At 34.8% G+C, this 21045-nt stretch overlaps 1 protein-coding gene across 2 annotated transcripts; it reads left to right on the top strand.

The window, feature by feature from the left end:
* Nucleotides 1-14648: 14648 nt before the first annotated feature.
* Nucleotides 14649-19887, top strand: LOC107619572 (serine carboxypeptidase-like 50). Of its 2 annotated transcripts, XM_088497778.1 has the most exons (2): nucleotides 14649-16032; nucleotides 19862-19887. In XM_088497778.1, exons 1-2 carry the CDS (start codon nucleotides 14721-14723, stop codon nucleotides 19870-19872), a joined length of 1323 nt encoding a protein of 440 aa, XP_088353904.1. In that variant the 5' UTR covers nucleotides 14649-14720; the 3' UTR covers nucleotides 19873-19887. The 2 variants fall into 2 exon arrangements, with proteins under 2 accessions (XP_088353904.1, XP_016177352.2); XM_016321866.3 differs by lacking the exon at nucleotides 19862-19887 and having other exon boundaries at nucleotides 14649-16151.
* Nucleotides 19888-21045: the final 1158 nt, after the last annotated feature.

Below are 21045 nucleotides of genomic sequence, written 5' to 3'. Positions count from 1 at the left end.
ACAACCATTTAAATGACAAGAAAGATAAAGAGTAAATAGAAATTTAAGTGCAAAAAATTTTTTTGGCAAAGACTGAGAGTCAAGGGTTCCTATCCAAGTCATTGACCACAAATATGGTAATTAAGAAGAGTTAATCCCACTTCGTCATCCCCAAACATCGGAAAAAAGTCAAATAGGCATAATCGATCTTAATCCACAAGTCCTAACTAACTCACTAATTAGACTTAGCGAAAGACTAGCTTAGTGGAAACAAAACTAACTAACAACCCTAAATTACCAATCAATATTGGACATTAATGACTCAAAGTCACCTAAGACCTCATTTCCAAGTCGAGAATATAAAAATCTACTCTAAAATTAAAGGAGTCATTTTAACAAATACTTGAAATGCATAAAAGAAAAAGCATGGTAAGTTGCAAGAATTATAAAATCTATAACTACCAAAACAAGAAAACAATAATCACAACTCAATTAAGCAACAATAAACATGAAAAAACATCAATTGCATTAAAGAAAATTAAAGCTAACAATTGTTCATAAACTAAATTGACAAAATAAAGAATTAACAAGTAAAACTAAGTGAATTAAAATAATAAAATAAGATAATGTAAAGAAAACTAAACTAAAACAAGATTAAAACCTAAATTTAAGAAGAATTCAACCTAAAAATCCTAAACTTCTCTCTCTAGGAATTAACCTAAAATATAATTTCTAAACTACTACCTCTTTCCCTACTTGGTTGATCCCCCTTGATTCTTGCCTTCAAATGCTTCAAAAATGAGTTAGATTGGGCCGAAATTGGGCTAGAAATTGCGAGTCATGTGCCATTCTTAGTAAGGCATGAGATTGGGGTCATGTGTATTCATCTACCATGCATATGCATAACTATAAAAATCTCCAATCTTCATTTCTTCATGAATTCTCTATTTTTGCATGCTTTTTCTCCATTTTTTCAAGTCATTCTTGCCTTGTAAACTTTCAATCACTCAAACAAACATATCAAGTCATCGAATGGGATAATGATGAATTAAATTTAGCAATTTTGAAGCATAAAAAGTATATTTTTCACTATTAAGCACAATTAGGAGATATTCACAAAACTATGCATTTTCAATGAATAAGTGCAAGATAAGTTGATAAAATCCACTCATTTCAACCCAAAAATAATCATAAAATATGGGTTTATCAACCTGCCTACACTTAAACAATAGCATGTCCTCATGCTAAATATCAAGAAAGACAAGATCAAGGGATATTCAACATTTCTTAAAAGTAAACTATGTATATCTATTCTATCTATTTCTATCTATCTATCTATTTACTTGTATCTATTTATATCTACTTGGTAAAAATAAATCAATTTCCAAGAAAACATGTAAACATAGAGGGCTTAAACAATACAGCAACCAATGCAATCTCATAAATCCATTTATGAGCAACAAACCAAACTAACTACATATTCCACAGGCTCTGGGATAATAAAATTGCAGGTACTGCTTCCTCACCATGGGTACTCACGCATATCATCAACAGAATTTATCTACATTCCAACATGCAACAGTGATTACCATTCCAAAAATGAATAACTCCACCCACTTACCTTGGATGGTTAGGATTCTTCCGGTCATGATTATCGCTTTGTGGCCAGTGAAATATTGACGATTAGGCGGCTGTTGTTCCAGGGTCGGCTCCTCCGCTGCTCGAAGACGACAGCGCCCGCGCGAGGATGACTATCCAGCTACTCGGTCCGGCATTGAGCGCTCCCGTGGCTACAGTTCTGATCGGCGGCGTAGCACCCAAGAGCTCGGTTGGAGCGACGGCGAGATGCTCAGCAGCAACAGGGCGCCGTACTTGAGGGCAACGAAGAGGAAAAGGCAGGATGTTCAGCAACGCTTGCGGCACTCATGGTTCTGCGCCGTCACCAGAATGTTCAACGATTGGGAGGGTTTGGGTGGGGAAGTAAAAGGGTGACAACGAAATGGATTTGGAGGTTGGAGAAAAAATAAAAATATCTGAAATTGTGTGGTGTGTTAAAAGTAAACAGCCAAAAGAGAATTAGGGTTATTGATATGTTAATTTTCTGTTTTAAATTTAATTTGGCTTAATAAACAGCCTATTGTAACTATTGTATAATTATTTCATTATCTCTCTAATGGAACTCTTATTAAATATATGAAAATTGTGGTAATAATTTTAGGGAGATCCTCCCATAAAGATGCTTAAAACAGAGTATGAGTTATACCTGGGTGCTCCAGTGTATTTATAGTAGTGTGGGCTGACCTTTCTGATAAGATAAGTTAGTTATCTTATCTTATCTTATCCTATTTTGGATGAAGTCAGCTTATCTTCAAGGGAACCGCCTTTATCTCTATAGGCTGGGATTGCCTTTGGATTCGGGTCGTGTTCCTCTATTTGGGCCCTTTATTGGGCTTTTCTGTCGACCTCTTTGAGAAGAGGTCGAATAGCCTGACCTGAAGAGGTCGGTCGCTTTGTCGCCAATCATCCCGGGTCGGGTAACTCGACCCAGGGTATGAACAGGGGTGGTCCGGGTAGCCTTTGCTTTGAGATCGGCTTCGAGTTGTAGGATTTTATCTTCTAGCTCTCGACGTCGCCTTACCTCTCTTTGTAGATCCTTGCCAACTTCTCGTTGATGCTGGCTTTCTTTTTCAAGTTGCTTTAAACGATTTTGAAGTGCTTTTATTACTCCTGGATTTGATGAGTTTTTGTCTCCGTTAGATTCTGGAGTATCTTTTGGTGTAGCGTCCGCATTTTTGTGCGGCGTTCTGTCCTCTAGATCTGAATCGTGGTCGTTGTCATGGTCGTCTGCCATAGGGATGGGATGACTTCCAGGTTCCCCGGCAACGGCGCCAATGTTCCGAGGGTTACCTGAAACTGTAGGTCGATCTCGGATGAGATCTTCTGTACTGGTCGGAGATGACGTGTCCGGCTGGTTGGTAGCGGCCGGAGCTGTTGTGTCTGACTTGTTGGACTGGCTGCACTTCTGATCCTTGGTCACCGGAGGGTGAGGGGTACCTGCAAGAGACTCTGATGCTTAAGTTAGCACGGGTATTAAGCAGGTTTATTGTAGAATCAGAGTATGAGTTATACTTGGGTACTCCAGTGTATTTATAGTGGTTGTAGAGTGACCTTTCTAGATAAGATAAGTTAGTTATCTTATCTTATCTTTATCTTTGAGTTGAGGTCAGCTTATCTTCAAGGGAACCGCCCTTATCTCTATAGCCTTGGACGGCCTTTGGATTTGGGTCGTGTTCCTCTATTTGGGCTCTTTATTGGGCTTTCCTGTCGATTTGGCCGACCTCTTTGAGAAGAGGTCGGATAGCCTGATCTAAAGAGGTCGGTCGCTTTGTCACTGAACATCTTGGGTCGGATAGCTCGGCCCAGGGTGTGAACACCTTCCAACTATAAATATCCAAGATTTATGAAATAGAACAACCATCCAATCAGATAATCGAGTAACAATCCAGCATATAAGACTAACTATCTATCATAAAAACCAACCATCCAAATTCCTACTAAAGTGAACATCCAATATCCTAATAAAGTGAACATCCAAATGAGTGACGGAAAACATAAACGTCCTACGTGGAGCAGCACAGCCCTCAATTACAACCACGCCAGCGATCAATGAAAATTATTTTCACACAATCCATCAAATAGGCAGCCCCATAAAGTAATTCTATCATACATACAGAAGCCATCCAAATAAATCAAACATAAGTTATCTATCCAGTTCAGATCAGAACCCAGTTTGAGCATCTTAACTGCATCTGTTTACTTACCAAACTCAACCCAAATAAAATCTTAGCAAAAATACGACGCAACAATTGTATTCAACCAAATCTTCAACATAAAAACATGTAAATACCATTCACGGTCATTGAACTCAGCTATACCAGGTTTTCCTTTATAAACATCATACATCAAAACCAACCATGCAGCCACATACAGAAGCAACTTTCCAATTTTGTTACCGCAAATTCTATGATAAGAATCAACCATCCTATCACATAAGTAAGGATACAATTAAATGAGCACACGATCTATCACAAAGAAAGCAGATCACCTTATCCGCCTCCTTATAACTTGGATGAGATGTAGTCCTGCCTTGGTTAGACGAAGCTTGGTCAGCATCCTTTCGAGGCCTTTTACACCTCCCTTTCTCGTGAACTGCTTTACTAGAAGACTGTTTTTTCTGTTTTTTCCGTTTTCTTGCATTGTTGACTATGCAACCCTGTGTGTTCAACATGAGACAACAAAGAGATGAAAAAAATCAACGTGAACCTCCAATTGCACTAGTGTTCAACTAGATTATAGAACAGAGACTAGTAGAGAGTGAACCTGTGAGATAATATGCTCGGCCTTCTTATCAAGTTCATTAGTGGTCCGTTCAACAATCCAAGGCTCGGGTACTTGACGTGCATGTAGCGGACCATGCTTTAAGCGCTGAAAGTACAAAACCTACACACAAGTAACTAAAATATTAGGACTTACACCTAAAGCCGTACATGGTTTTTAAATTTATGTAATTTATTTGCAATACCAGCAATACGAACATGCACCCGCCGCATGTTTCCCGTTTCTCATCTTGGAATTTCCTTATCGCATCTCGCTCGCAGCCAATTTAGTATCTGATATGGCCAATGAAATCTTCTTGGGTTCGAGACATCCAATATTGGAGGGAGGTGCCATGGGGAAATAGTCTGCTGGCTTGTCAGATTAAGAAATATCTTCAAAACAACCATGATAAAGTATCTTCTAAAGGTCATCCTCTGTTGCTCGGTGTCCATTGGACAGGCAAAGACAAAGTCCCACAGTTGGGTTATAGTTTTCTTTTGAAACTCTCTCTTAATTTCCAAATGCGATTCATTTTTCTTCTGAAACTCTATATATATGCCGCATTTAAGACTACTGAGTCTCATGAAACACAATACTAACCAAGTGCTTTACTTTGGTGCTATATGAATGGCTTCTTTCTTCTTTGCAATAACAATAAGCAGCAGTGCCTTAATGGCTTCTCTGTTACTCCTGTTGGCATTATTTGCAGTAAATCTTCGCATTACTAGTTATTGTTCAACTGTTTATTGTGTGTTACTATTCATTTTTGTTTCTTCTAACTCAAAATTATTCTAATTCTTTTTATTAGAGAAAGTGGACATAGTGATGTAAAGTGCTATAAACTAATATAAATGTTGTGAAAATTAATATATAAGGAATACTAAACTAAAGGGATTCACCTCCTATCAATTACAGACGCCTGTCTTGAATAAACCTTGAACTTGGGATCCTGAGATTGTTTTAATGCTTTCTCAGGCACACACTAAAAATAAAAAATAGAAAAACATAATTAAATTTAGTTTACACAAAACAGCATAACACAAAGATGTACCGCAAGTCCATCAATTCTTTTATTATATCCATACAGTAGATATTATTTTGTTAGAGTCTCCTACATGCAATTTTTTCATTCAGAGTTAAAATTCTAACGGTTCAGGTGATGAGTATTTTGGTGGAAAAATGAATTTCTCCCAAAACACACAAATCTAACCGGCAAGTGCACCGGGTCGCATCAAGTAATAAAAACTCACGGGAGTGAGGTCGATCCCACAGGGATTGATGGATCAAGCAACTTTAGTGGGTGATTAGTTTAGTCAAGCTAACATAGAGTGAATTGTGTGAAGTTGAGCAACAGAAGGTAAAAATTGCAGGGAAATTAAAATTGCAGAATGTAAATGGGCAGAAGCTTAAAGAGCAAGAAATGTAAATTGCAAGAATCTTAAATGCCAAGAGATATAAATTGCATTAAACGTAAAGGGGCTGGGTGCTGGAAAGTTAAATGGAAGCAGTAAATTTGAACTCAGACCAATTGCCGAAAATTAAACTTGCAGGAAAGAAAAGTGTAGCAGAGAATTGTAGAAACTGAGATTTCATAAACTGAATTCAATATTAGAAAATGACAATTGCAGAAAATTAAAAGTGTATCAAAGAGGACTTTCTATTCTACTCTACTCCTAATGCTCTAGCAGAGCCAGCCTCCTTACAAATGTGAAAATGATGCCTTATATAGGCTTTACAAAATGGAAATGAAAATGAAATTAAAAACAAATTACAATTAAATGAAATTTCTATTTTATCTATTTCTTGTGCCTTTGAGTGATGATCATGGGCCTTTGCTCTTGGTGGAATTGGGTTGAAAGAGGCCTTGGTTGATTGCTCTTGGAGTTTGAGGAGGAACCGAAGTGAACCAAATGAACCGGGTTGGAGTTTTGCAAAAGTTGGACCAAAAGTTTGAGCAAAAGTTAGGGGTCTAACTTTTGGTCTAACTTTTCATATCAGCCCACAAAATTTGCTGCTATCCACGTTGGGGCAAAAGTTAGGGGTCTAACTTTTGCTCCAACGTTGGCCTCCCTTATGCACATTTATGGCGCCAATTTTGTCCTCTTGTCATGTTGCCAATTTTATGCCCAATATAGACTATCATATATGGTTGGAAAGCTCTGAATGTCAGCTTTCTAACCCACTTAAAATCATTTCAATTGGACATCTACAACTCAAGTTATGATCATTTGAAGAGGGCATGGTCGCTGGCTTTGGTGTGCAGCGTTTGAGGTAACGTTTGCCTCAAACGTTGGCGAAAACGCCAGTTCTGGAGGCTCAAACGTATTGTCCACCCCATACTATTATAAATTTTGGAAAGCCCTGGATGTCTACTTTCCAATGCCGTTGAGAGCACATCATTTGGAGCTCTACAGCTCGAGTTATACTCCGTTGAAGGTGCAGAGGTCAGTTGGCCTCACTGCAGGTTGCCACCATGTTCGTTTGTGCACATTGCGGGGCAGTTTTCTCCCTCAATTTTAGTGTCCACCATGCAGTGCCATATATGCTTGGAAAGCTCTTGATTCCTACTTTCCAATGCTTCTTGAATCACCTCATTTGGAGCTCTGTAGCTCAAGTTATTCTTGTTGGAAGTATACCCCTTCAAGCTGTTGTGGTGTGTGGCGCCAACGTTAGCCACCAAGTTAGGGGGCTAACGTTGGCGCAAACTTTTGCTCCTCCCCTTGTGATTTTCATGTGCCAACGTTAGCCCAAAAGTTAGGGGTCTAACGTTGGCGCAAACTTTTGGTGCCCAGGGAGGTTCTCTTCATGCCAACGTTAGCCTCAAAGTTAGGGGGCTAACGTTGGCGCAAACTTTTGGTGCCCAGGGGTGAATTTCATGTGCCAACGTTAGCCTCCAAGTTAGGGGTCTAACGTTGGGGCTAACTTTTCACCCAAAAGTTTGTGCAAAAGTTTGATGCTAACTCTAGGTCCAGCTTTTTGCTTCCTGGTTCATTTTCATTTATTCCATTGTCTTCTCTTTACTCCTAGCTATTCCTTCTTGCTTCAACCTTTCTCCAAGCTTTCTTCACCTATCATTGATCAACCAAACACATCAAAGCTATGCTCAAAATCATGAGATATTCATTCTTTCATAATATGTGACAATTATAGCATAAAACCTCATGAAATAGCATGAATTCATACATGGTTGATTAAATCAAAGGAAGCATGAAAATCTACTTAATTGACTTGCTTGTGGCTCAAGAAAGTGCATAAAACCTATTGAAACCAAAGGAAAAAGCATAGAAAAACATGACATGGTAACATGTCATCATCAGGTCTGAGAAAAAAATTATTTTAATTTTATTACAAATGAATAACAACAGGTACAGGTAATTTTTTGGCTGCAGTGATAACAGCAACACAGTAAGAATTGGAAATTGTCCAAATTATAGAAAATTTGCAATAATAACCATCCAATATCCTACTAAAGTAACCATCCAACAGATATCAACTAAATTTCAACGATGGTCAGCGAGTTTATGTTACGTTGCATGCACATGGTCCACACTTACCTTGGATGGTTAGGATTCTTCCGGTCATGATTATCGCTCTGTGGCCAGTGAAATATTGACGATCAGGCGGCTGTTGTTCCAGGGTCGGCTCCTCCGCTGCTCGAAGACGACAGCGCCCGCGCGAGGATGACTATCTAGCTACTCGGTCCGGCATTGAGCGCTCCCGTGGCTGCAGTTCTGATCGGCAGCGTAGCACCCAAGGACTCGGTTGGAGCGACGGCGAGATGCTCAGCAGCAACAGGGCGCCGTACTTGAGGGCAACAATGAGGAAAATGCAGGATGTTCAGCAACGCTTGCGGCGCTCACGGTTCTGCACCGTCATCGGGATGTTCAACGATTGGGAGGGTTTGGGTGGGGAACTGAAAGGGTGACAACGAAATGGATTTGGAGGTTGGAAAAAAAATAAAAATATCTGAAATTGTGTGGTGTGTTAAAAGTAAACAACCAAAAGAGGATTAGGATTATTGATATATTAATTTTCTGTTTTAAATTTAATTAGGCTTAATAAACAGTCTATTATAATTATTGTATAATTATTTTATTATCTCTCTAATAGAATTCTTATTAATTATATGAAAATTGTGGTAATAATTTTAATATCAAAATGACACGACTAAAAACGTGACATTCTCATAATAAAAGTGTTACACGCATTAACATTTTTTCGTAATGTGTCAGTATCGCATCTTTTTTTCTTCTCAAGTAACTAATTACATATTGGGAAAGTATGAGGAGCCAATATACCTAATATACAATGTGTACAATGGGATTAAATTGAAATTAAAAATAAATTAGGGTCCATTAATTAATTTTCAATTCATATTTAAAATTTAAAAGAAATTAGGATTCCTTCAGTGACGTAAACAAAAAAAAACGGCACCGGCGTTCTCCTTCTTTTTTCCTTTCAGCACCGGCGTCCTCTCTTTCTCCCTCGTGTTGCCATCATCCACCGCACCAAGCCCCCCTCGCATCGCCCTCTTCAATCGCGCCTCAGCAGGCGCGTTTTCCTTCATGTCGCCCTCCACCATGCTACCACGATCCCGACCATCGTTAGCGCGGCCGTTGAAGCTCGCCACCCTCTGCTGCCCGACGGCCTCCACCCTGCTTGCCACCGGGCTTGTTGCGATCCTGCTCCCCGTGACTGACACCCACCAACACGGTAATCTCCTCTCTGCAGTGCTGTTTCAATTTGTATGTTTCTCGTGTTATTAATTTTTCAGGTTTGAATAAAAGTGTGTTGGATATTTTGTGGGTTTTTTTTCTATATTTTTGCATTGATTTATACCTTGGTTGATTGAAATATGCAATGGTTGGATAAGCTGTGAATTGTTGCTTTTTTTGGATGATTGAAATCTGCTGATTGATTAATAGGTTATGTGATAGTGTGATACCATGTGGCCAAATTCTACAAGAAAGCCTGTGACACATTTGACTTTGAGTATAGTCTGTGAGTTATCTAACTATTAGTTGATTTTGTGCATGGGCTTCAATGTTACATTGGTTATGTATAATTTGCTGGTGTTGATTGTGCAGATGTATATTTGGGACTTTTCAGGGAAAACAAATTAGTTATTCATTAATGACAAAGTGACAAATGATTCTCTTTGTCAACTTGGAAAGGAGGTAGATGTTGATTTGTCTTTATCCTTTTTATGTTCCTTTTATGCAATTTTTTTGTTGATAAAATTTTAAGTTAGTGTTCCAAGAAGCTGATAGAAACTTGTTGTTAGTAGATAGTTGGATATTCAAGTTAAAAAAACTTGACAAAAAGGAAAAAAAATTAAATTAAATTCAAGAAAAATTTAATGCAGCTACAAGTAAGCACTCATCGGGACATTTCTAATGAGCACGCTAACTGTTTGGAAAAATGCCAAAGAAGAATATATATTTTTTTGTTCATCACTTGTGGCATGAGAATGCTGAAGGCTTAAAGTTTTGAAATTTATGTAGCTTTAAAATACCTATTGCAAACTGGACAGGAATTGATGTTTTATATAAAAATATGGTTGGTTGGTTGAGATTTTTATGACAATTCTTGTATAGTTGTATCGTGACGCTTTTCTTCGTCCCTCTCTTGGACTACAAAAAGTCAGTATAAAGCTATTGTTTTACTCTATAGAGTATGTTTGTTTGACACCTAGGGTTCAAATGTTCTTTAATTTTGGTTGAATTGAACTTGAATCTGAGTTAAGCCATTTAAACATGGTGCACGGGTGGCATCTTGGTCAATTTGTTAGTTGCTAATGAAGAACCAATGAGGATGTTTATTTTTCTATGTATATGGATGGTTATTTCATATGAGAATAAGATGTTTAAGTGCTTCGATTTTACTTATTCTGTCCTTATATTATGTAATAACTGCCTATCTCTTTGTATCTAATGCACTTACACTTATAATGTTACTTAGGATTATAGGATGCTCTAGTTATTATTTATTAACTATAAGATTTCTAGTTTAGGATGAGAACATGATTTTTGTTTTCAAATCATTGTAGATTTATTATGGGATGTTGTGCAATGCTTGCTTTACTAAAAAAACTTTTTGTCTTCTCTCTTCACTATTTTATTTATCAGATTTTAAGTTTGATTACTATTTGAAAGTTGTAGAAGAGATTTATCTATCTTCATTTTTCACCAGAATTAAGTCTTATTTTCTTTTTTTTTAATTAAAAAAGTGCTTAGTTTCAGTTTTGTTTGCTTATTGTTCAAATTGTCTTAGTACTTGACTCCTTATATCATTGTTTACACCACAAGTTTTTTTTTTAATAGAGTTGACAAAATGAAGCATGGATTCAGCATGAAAGTACCTAGACCAGCTGCATAATCAAATGTAGAAACAAATACTGTTGTAGGTTTGGGAAGATGAATTTTGTGCCTTTCTTGTAAATACTCAGCAACATTATTTGGTATCAAATCATTCAACTAGCCTGGAAATGCTTACAAGACTACATATATATGTTTGTTAGAAAGCTGCACGAGGAGTTCTGAGATTGATAATGTCAAGAAGTTTTAGGAGTAGTTCTTGATTGAGTAGAAAGGTTTACATCTAGTGTAGAATTTGATGTGTAAAAATTTAATTTATTCTTATGAGTTTATAATAGTAAATTTGTAATAAATTATGGAAGTTATATTTTAATATGATCAGCATTTTTGAAAGATTATTGTGAATTATTTTATCTTAGGTGCATGCATTAGTGACATGATTTTGAAGTGTCATGTGAAGTGCAGTGTTAGAAGGGCATGACATATATATCTTATCGTTGTAACTTGTAAAGTACATCTAAGCGGATTATAGATGTAGGAGTCAATGTGAAAGAGCTGAGGTTAGTACTTAGTAGTCCTATAATCAAATTATATGGTATTCAGTTCAATAATTAATTAATTACTCTAATTATTATGGCATAATCAGTGAAACAAAAAATTGAGACTTGGTGGGACTGGGAGTAAGGTGGTACTGCAGGATGCAGAATTTCTAAGAGCCAATGATCGGTGAATATTTGGTCATGATGCTACTATTCTCTTTACTTTCTCAGTACTATAATATACAGTAGCACCAATCGAATCTCCTTCTCCTTTTCTAAGTTTTCTTATAATTCTAGTATTTTATACTAACTTCAATTCATAAACTAACCGAATCTCCTTCTCCTTTTCTAAGTTTTCTTATAATCCTAGTATTTTATACTAACTTCAATTCATAAACTTATTTTCCATCATCTGAGGATGCTCATTTTACTATGTATGTGGATGATTGTTTCATATGAGAAATGGATGCAAAATCTAGCAACTCAAACAAAATACCAATATAATTAAAATAAACATCTACTTTTCTTGTTAGATCCAACCTAATCAAATAAACATCTACTTTATTGTAAAAAATAATCATCTACACACCTAGTGAATTGAACATCTGACGTATTTTAATTGTACTTACTTAAATTTAATCCAATCAAATAAACATCCACGTAAGAATAAAAATAACCATCTGCAAACCTACTGAATTAAACATCCAGAATATTATAATTGTATTTACTTAAAATTCAATTCAATCAACTAAACATCCACTTAAAAATGAAAATAAGCATTTGTATATCTAATAAAATGAACATCTAGCATATTATGAATTGACCACAATTTTTAATATGTACATTAAATTTCTCATTCATAGATTTAGAATAATTGTTGCATGTTTTCTCTCATAGAAGCATTCCCGTTTTAAGAACATTCATGAATATAAGAGACACTGCAATAAGTAACAAATGTGTAGTTAATTCGTCATTAACCAAAATCATTCACTAATTTCATTTTTAATAGTCTTTTGAATTAAATTGTGTTGCAGTGTCAATGGATGTTGTTGCTTCATCTAGAACCAAAATCCTTCTATTCTTCAATAGCAGCCTAGCAAGACAAATAAGTTGCATTTGTCCAACACTCCAATTTTCTCTTTTCTCTATTCTCAACCACTGTAACATTGCACAAATTTAACCAAATGTCAAATAGATAGAATTAAACATAATAAGCAGAAAGATACTTTTAAGGCTTGTCATAGTTATACTCCTAAATGGTGTAATGTATTCCTTTTATTTTCTTTAAAAAATGTCTAACCTAGTGCATCAAGAAGTCTTGGATCCTGCCTTACAATTTCCACAATATAGCACTTCTTGAGAACCTAAAGAGCAAAATTGAGGACCATATAGACACAGACTGATTTAAGCGAAACTTTTAAAGTTTCGGTGACTGATCTAAGGAATTTAAAAACAAAAAAACAGCACCATGTTGCTCGAGTAAATCTGTGCTCTTGTATTCAACATACACAAAATTCATACAGTACCTGATTCAAACATATCAACAAGATAGGAAAGACAAATAGCATTCGTTATAACGAAAATCAATCATCCGGATAATTAGTAAAGTAACCATTCATTTTATGTCAAATACAGATCGACTATGATCAACTAATTTAAGTGACGTTGCATTCAAAAGACCAAATGGTGAGCCAAAACTGCTGTACTAATTAAATCGAAATTCTGTAAAATTTTACACACTAGAATAAAAATCAATGCAACCATAATCAGCAACAACTTGTACAATTCATTTCAACATATTATACACGTCCCGGTATAGTGAAGTTGCAACAATTAATTTTTTCACTATGAACAATCAAACACCTCAACAAAATTCATTGCATGTAAAACTAGTAGCAATAGAAACAGTTATAATCACATAAAAAAATCAACCCACTAACCTCCAGTTGTTTATGGACGACGTTTGGCATTTTGGGGCCGTAACAGTGACACCCGCAACGGGAAACAGGGGGCGACCACATTGAGTTCTGCCGGCGACGGAAGAGGAGCGCTCTGGAGGGTGAAACGCGTGGTCTGGTCGCCGCTGAAGAAGGGTGCGTCGCGGTGGTCTGGTGCGGCGCCGTTGGGGGTGACCCGTGGTGTTCCTGTTCAACGCTGATGGAGGGTGAGCTGCGGGGGTCCTGTACAGTGCTGATGGACGGCGAGTCTCGGGGGTCTAGTTGGCGCTATTAGAGGATGAGTCGTGTGGGACAGGTCTGGGCCGATGGAGATGCGGCAGTGGGATGGTCAGGGACGGCGAGGGTTTGGTGAAAAGGGTTGCCGTTAGAGAAGAACAATAGGATTGGGGTAAATTTGATTAGGCTTTGAATGGTTATGATTAAAATAAAATTTAATGGGTTATTTGAAATTAGGTTAAAATGTGGATTGGTTGTTATTTTTAATTTATATTGGGTTAAATAAATAGTTTATTGTAGATATTATAGAGATATTCCATTATCTATTTAGCGAGACTCTTACATATTTTCCGACAAATAAATTATCGTTGCAACGCTAGACTTTAATGTTTATGGTAGTTGGTTACGACTTACGAGAGCAAGTTTTTAATCACGTTTGTTTTTATTTTTTTTCAAAGACAGTTGGATTGGGACTTGGTAGGGTCCAAGACACTCACAGCCCCAAGTTCAAAACATAGAAAGATATGTCAGTACGTAAGTATAATTCTAGTTCCAAAAAAGAAAAGTATAATTAAAATAATAAGAATTTAGCTAATACAAATTTTTATTAGTAAAAATTTTAAATATTTTATTTTAATAAATATGTAACATCTATATTGAAAATTTAAAATGTTTATATGTATTTTATAAAGATTTTCTAGTTAATAATCTATCTTAATCTAATCCTTAAGAAACATGTGTTACTCAAAAAATAATCTTGAAAAAATTTACAGCAGATTTATAAATTTTTATTTCATACTTTTTTCTATAATAACTTATAAGAGTCTAACTTAAAATTTTCAAAAAGACTAATTTAATTTCTCCGAATCAGAAGACCAATCAATTACTTATTTAATTTATGTAATGATTAATCTTTTAGACTTTACTCCATTTTTAGCAAATTTGTTTATCTAGTTTTTAATTACTAATTCAATTTTATCTCTTGTTTTTTAATCCATCTCATCCTATTCTCAATTTGATTTAATTTCAGGAATAAAATAATCACATATATGATGAAAGCACACATATTATAATATTATTGGTTTATAAATACATGAGAAGATTTTTCTTCAATACTTATGGACCAACAATAATGCAGAACGACGTAGCATCAATAGAGAGGAATCAAATTATAAATAAATAAATAAATAAATAAAATAAAAAAATTGATTACAAACTATAAAATTGCAAAAAAGACTAACAAATCTTAGTACCATTCTTGTTACCCATAATAGCCTATATAATAAACTAAGTAGCTTCCCTGAAATTATACTCGAAAAGCATATATAACAAGGATGGATTCCTTCATCTTCTTCCTTATCTCCATTGTTATCTCCTTGTGCTTCTGCTTCACCATTCAAGCCCATGTCTTACCTTCTTCAAACTCCAACAATCCATTCCCCGAAGAAGCTCACCCCACCAAATCTGGTTACCTTCCAGTAGCTACCACGTCTTCTTCTGCAATCTTCTATGCTTTATATGAAGCTCAAAACTCAACCTTACCTCTCTCCAGAACGCCACTTCTCATTTGGCTCCAAGGTGGCCCTGGAACCTCCTCCATGATTGGCAACCTCTATGAGGTTGGACCATGGCGTATCACAGAATCCATCACCCTTGAACCCAACCCTGGTGCTTGGAACAGGTTCTTTGGCGTTCTCTTTCTTGATAACCCCATTGGCACTGGATTCAGTATAGCCTCATCACCTCAAGAGATCCCAACAAATCAAGAAGGTATTTCCAAACACCTTTATGTTGCTATTACAACGTTTCTTCGACTTGATCCTGTTTACAAACACCGCCCTATTTATATTGTTGGCCAAAGTTATGGAGGAAAGTATGCGTCTACAACTGGAAATTACATATTGAAAAGAAATGCACAGTTGCATGCTTCTAAAAGAGTGAATCTTGTTGGTGTGGCTATCGGGAATGGAATAATTGAGGCAGTGACCCAATCACGCACGCAACCGGCTAATGCTTATTATGTGGGTCTGATCAATGAGAGGCAAAAGAGTGAGTTGGAGAAGGATCAACTGGAAGTAGTTAGGTTGGCACAGATTGGGAACTGGAGTGAAGCAACGACTGCATGGGGAAGACTCCAGGGGAAGTTGCAAAACATGTCAGGGCTGGCTACTTTGTATGATTACACAAGGAAAGATCATCCTTATCACTATCAAGATTGGATTAATCAATTCATGAATATAGCTGAAGTGAAGAAGGCATTGGGAGTGAACGAATCACAAGTCTTTAAAGTGTCCAGTAATGATATTAGAGCAGCGTTCCAAGGTGATATAATGAAGAGTGTCAAGTTTAGGGTAGAAGGGTTGTTGAGGAGCAATGCTATTAGGGTGTTGTTGTACCAAGGTCAATATGATTTGACTGCTGGTCCGGTGCAAACTGAGGCATGGGTGAATACTATGAAATGGGAAGGGATTGTGGAGTATGTGAATGCAGAGAGGAAGATATGGAAGGTGAATGGAGAGCTTGCTGGGTATGTCCAACAATGGAAGTCACTCACCAATGTTGTCGTCTTGGGTGGTGGCCATCTTTTGCCTGCTGACCAGCCTTTGAATGCTAAAGCAATGATTGAAGATTGGGTCTTGCAAAAGGGTATATTCTTTTGAGTTTTGATTCCATTTAATGTACTTTATATTAATTTGTGTTTTAAAATGTGTAATAATAAAATTTTTTAATATATTAAAAACGTAAAAAAATTAATTTTTATAAAATATTTTTTTATGATATGTTTAATCTGTATTATTTTTAGGATATAAATTAGCAAAATTTTATAATTAATAATTTTTTCCTTCGTTTAAATCAAATAAGTTTAGATTATTTTTTCAAATGCCCTTTACCTTATCTATGTTGGGATCTCAAGGAAAAACTACCAAAAGTATCCATGAAGTTTACGACAAAGTACCCATAAACTAAGAAAATTAACGTTGTACTTATGAAAGATAGGTTCCGTATGACAAAAGTATCCAAACCTTAATTTTTTGTTGATTTTTTAATAAAATTCATAAACTACCATACATTCAACATCAACTCACTTTTTCAACCTTTCATAACTCAATTTGCACCAACTCTTGCCATGGAGTCTAAAACTACTCCTACAACAAATCAGACCAAAATCAATGGTAGTGGTGGTGGTGGTAGAGAATCGAACCTCAACCGATTCACCCATAAGTTTATAATCCATACCCAAACCAAATTAATCAAACACCAAAAAATACTCAAAACATAAAAATTTTCAAATCCATTCATCCAATTTCAATTCACTTTAACAAAACTAGAAATAGAAAAAGCCATCAACCATAAAAAATCAACAAATCCATTCATCCAATTTGAAATTTATTTCAGCAAAAATCAGAAGTAGAAGTAGTCATCAACTGGATCTTCTGTAAATCAATCTCAGCCTTCATAAAAAATAGAAGCAGATTTAAAAAAAAATAGAACAGTATCATTTTAGTAGTAACTAAATCAATTTCTGAAAAGAAGAAAAATAAAATAAAAATGTTTTAAAAAAAAGAAATACATTTTTCTTCGCCGGCCGACTGTAACATCGTCAATGGCAGAACCTCCATCCACAATGCCGCCTCCCTTTCTTCTCTGATTTCTCTTTACCGAACCCGCTTTCTGCATGCAAGAGTACCACGACCCCTCTCTCTTCTCAAGTGTGCGACGACAGTGTTCTCCTCGGCTGGGTCAGACGTGCCACGACGACGTTCTCATCGGCTGCAACAAGCGCGCCATGGTAGTATTCTCATCAGGTTGGGTCATAGGTGTGCGATGAAGGTGTTGTAGTCACCTTAATAGTGAGAGGGAGAAGCAGTGAGAGGGGAAGAGATTGGCGGTAATGGAGTAGGTGGGTGGCGGACGGCAATGAGGAGGTAGGAGGAGAGTTTCTGTGATTCTGTGAGGGTTTTTTAGGGATAAGTGAGGAGAGAGGAAGAAGAGAAGAGAGGGAGTGACGGTAGAATGGGGTTAGGGTAGGGTAGTTTAGGAATTTTATTAAAAAATCAACAAAAAATTAGGATTTGGATACTTTTGTCATACGGAACCCATCTTTCATGGGTACAGCGTTAATTTCCTTAGTTTATGGGTACTTTTGTCAGCATTCATAAACTTCATGGGTACTTTTGATAGTTTTTCCGGATCTCAATTGATTGAAGTTTATAAGCTTTGGAAGTCAGGTTGGTTTAAAGATTTTGACTGTAAAATATTTTACAATGCAAATATCTATCGTTATTTATCTTTTAATTAATTATTATTTATATAAATTTAATAAAATAATTATAATAATTATTTTTAGATAAATAATACTATATAATTAAAAAATATTATCATTTTTACTAGCAATAATTTATATTCATATTTACAAGAATTTTGTGTATACAAAAAATATATAATTTGTATTTATATTTATCAAAATTTACACACGTAAATTAATACCGTTTGCACTCATTTTTTAAAATTTACACATATAAATTAGTAAAATTTATTTATTAAATACAATTTAATGTTTATACATTTTAAATGATAACCAAAAATACTAAAATTTGTTAGCATAAAGAATTTTTCTTTTTAGATATTATGTGTCAAATCTTCTTTCTTATATATTTAAAATTAAAAATCATATTTTTTAAAATTAAAATATTTAAATATAAATTAAAACCTAATAGAACAAAAATAAATAACAAATCAAAATTAAATTCTAATCAAATTAAAATTAAAATAATATTATCAAATCAATTTCTTCGGCTCTAAATCCAGTATATATGACTTTTTCGATTCTAGTTTCTTTGTTGATGTAATTGTTAGGTAACTTTATACGTAAATAAGTTTGTATGAATTTTAGACATTATAACAAAAATAGAGTATTTGTATTAAAAATTTTGTGTTAAATTTAAAATTATTACAAAAAATTTGTTTAACAAAAATTAATTATTTGTTATATAATAACAATATTTTGTAACAACTTAATTTTTTTGTTATAAACTATGTTGGCTTTTGTAACGAATTAGTATTTTGTTGAAAAATTTTATAATGTTTAATTTCTAACAAAAGATTAAGTTGTTGCAATAGTTCAAAATATTTTGTAAAAATATTTATTTGTTTTAAAAATCTAATTATTTTGTAATAAAAAATTAATTTGTAACAAAATTCAATTTTGTCTGTAACAAGTTATTTATTTATCACAATTTAAGAATTTTTTGTAACTAAAAAAATTATTTTAAAATATTAAAATCTTTAGAATAAATATCTAACCCATTCCTTGTCTACTCCAAAATAGGAGAAGGCAATTCCTATCAAAAAAATAGACCCGTCCTTATCCTTGTCTATCGTGAGTCATGGCGGCTCTTCCGTCATTTTTCCTCACCAAACTTAAAGGAAGAGACATATGTGGCGCTTAATGTAACACCCTCGTCACCACCAAAGTGTCATGCTTTCGGTTGCAATACTCTGATAACAAGGATACTACGACAACTTTTATATATAAATAATAATAAGTAGGAGGCTTTACCTAAAAACTATATTGACTTTTTTTGAAAAACCAAAAATATTTTTCCTTTTTAAACAAGCATGCATATATAAATACATCCAATTCATCACAACTCTTTTACATTTCAATACATTTACAATTACAAGAAAACTTATACAAGTGTTTGTATATATACAAAGTCATATCATAAAATTACAACTCCTATCCCTCTTTACAAGATATAAATATCGATAACAAGGGCGAGAAAAAATCTAGTAAAAATAAATAAAGTACAACCAGAAGCTTGAAAAAATTTTCATAAACTTTCCGTTCGTTTTCTAAAAAAAAAATAGGACTATAGGGGTGAGAATCTAACCGCACGATCTCACCAGAGAAATTTTAAAATACACTATAATTTTAACCTCAACAAATACATCCATGCATATTAATTTTTACCAAACTTACCAAGACATATAACTTACCCAATCACAGCCTCCGGCCCAGATAATCACGGCTTTCGGCCCAAAATACACTACAACATATCAAGAGATATAACTCAAATCAAACACGGCCTTTTCCTCAAACAATCACGGCTTTCGGCCTAAAATACACCACAACACATCAAGAGATATAACTCAAATCAAACACGGCCTCCGGCCCAAAATACACCACAACACTCCACCATAATCCGAACCAACAAGTTATAATCACAAGTAATTTGATAGACAATCAAATAATCACACATAGAAAATAATTATGACGAGTAGTAGAATTAGCAGTTGACAAAATATCAGTTAGGCAAACCAAGTAATTATGCAGACCTAAGTAATTTCAAACAAATGTAGTATGATGCATGCCTGTCCTACTAGCCGTGAGCTCACTTGTCGGTTAAAAATGCTAGAATCTGACACATCCGGTAGCTAACCCGAACATTGTCTCTCTGTCGTGCTTCTCCAGGAGGAACATAAAGAAGGAAATGCTCAACTTTCCACCATCTCACTGGAGGAAGCGCTATCTGGGATATAGTATCCGCCACACTCTTGGGATATAGTACCCGCCACACTTCACAATCAAAGAGAATGCTGGGATATAGTGCCTGCCACACTTTTGGAATATAGTGTCCGTCACACTTTTCAATCATAATCACAATCAATCATAGCCAATATCATAATCAAAATCAAAATCATAATTCATTATATTCTCATTCATCACAAGGATAATTATCCTCAAGCCATGAGAGGGATGAAACCACTGTCCTCACCATAGTTGGGAATCAAACTGAAGCGAATCATCAACCTTCTATCCAATTTTTCGATACGACAAGAGAGGAAATTCTTAACCTTACTTGTTTACCGTAACACTGAGCAACATCTTATATCACAGTAAAAGTCAATTTTACATATATACATAACATCAAAATATTTTATTTAACAAAATTTTTATCAGAGAATTACTCAATTTAATCTGTTTTATTCACCCCAGCATATTCAAAGATTTAAAAATAGTTCTCAGACTCCATATGACGATTGCAGGAATTTACAAACTCGCTGGAGAGGCTTAACAGTCCAAAACAACATTCAAACATTCACATGACCCAAAACCTTTTCTTTAATCAAACTTGCAAAATTTTCCCAAGAGTCAAAATTTTAATTGAACATAATCATTTTATTCTTAAACAATTACTTTAAATTTGCTAAAATACCCCAAAAACATAATCCTTTTCATGATTATTCAAATTTAAATAAGTTAATTATTCTGTTTACTTCCATTACTTTAGATTTCTCTAAAATTCCACAAAAATATAGTCCTTTGATCAAAATTAATCAAACAAAACTCATTTTTGTTTAATCAAGTACCCAAAACTAATTTCAACTTTATTTCTTTAGCTTAAGACTTTCCCAAAAAAACTAAAAAAATATTTCATATCACCAATCAAATTCAAATGCTTTAAATTCACTAAAAATTTCTCAAAACATAATTCTTCAATCAAAAGTTTCAAATAAAATTTCAAAACAAAATTTCTAGTTTATATGAAAATAGCACTAGTTTCCATTATTATTATTATTCAATTTTTACTCAAATTCTTATAAAAATTTTGGACCTTTTCACCCTTCAAGGGTTCCTTCCAAACTAACATCTCT

Source organism: Arachis ipaensis, chromosome B9, assembly GCF_059453495.1.
Source record: "Arachis ipaensis isolate K30076 ecotype BB chromosome B9, ASM5945349v1, whole genome shotgun sequence".
Lineage (NCBI taxonomy): Eukaryota > Viridiplantae > Streptophyta > Magnoliopsida > Fabales > Fabaceae > Arachis > Arachis ipaensis.
This window is presented reverse-complemented; position numbering and strand designations above follow the sequence as displayed.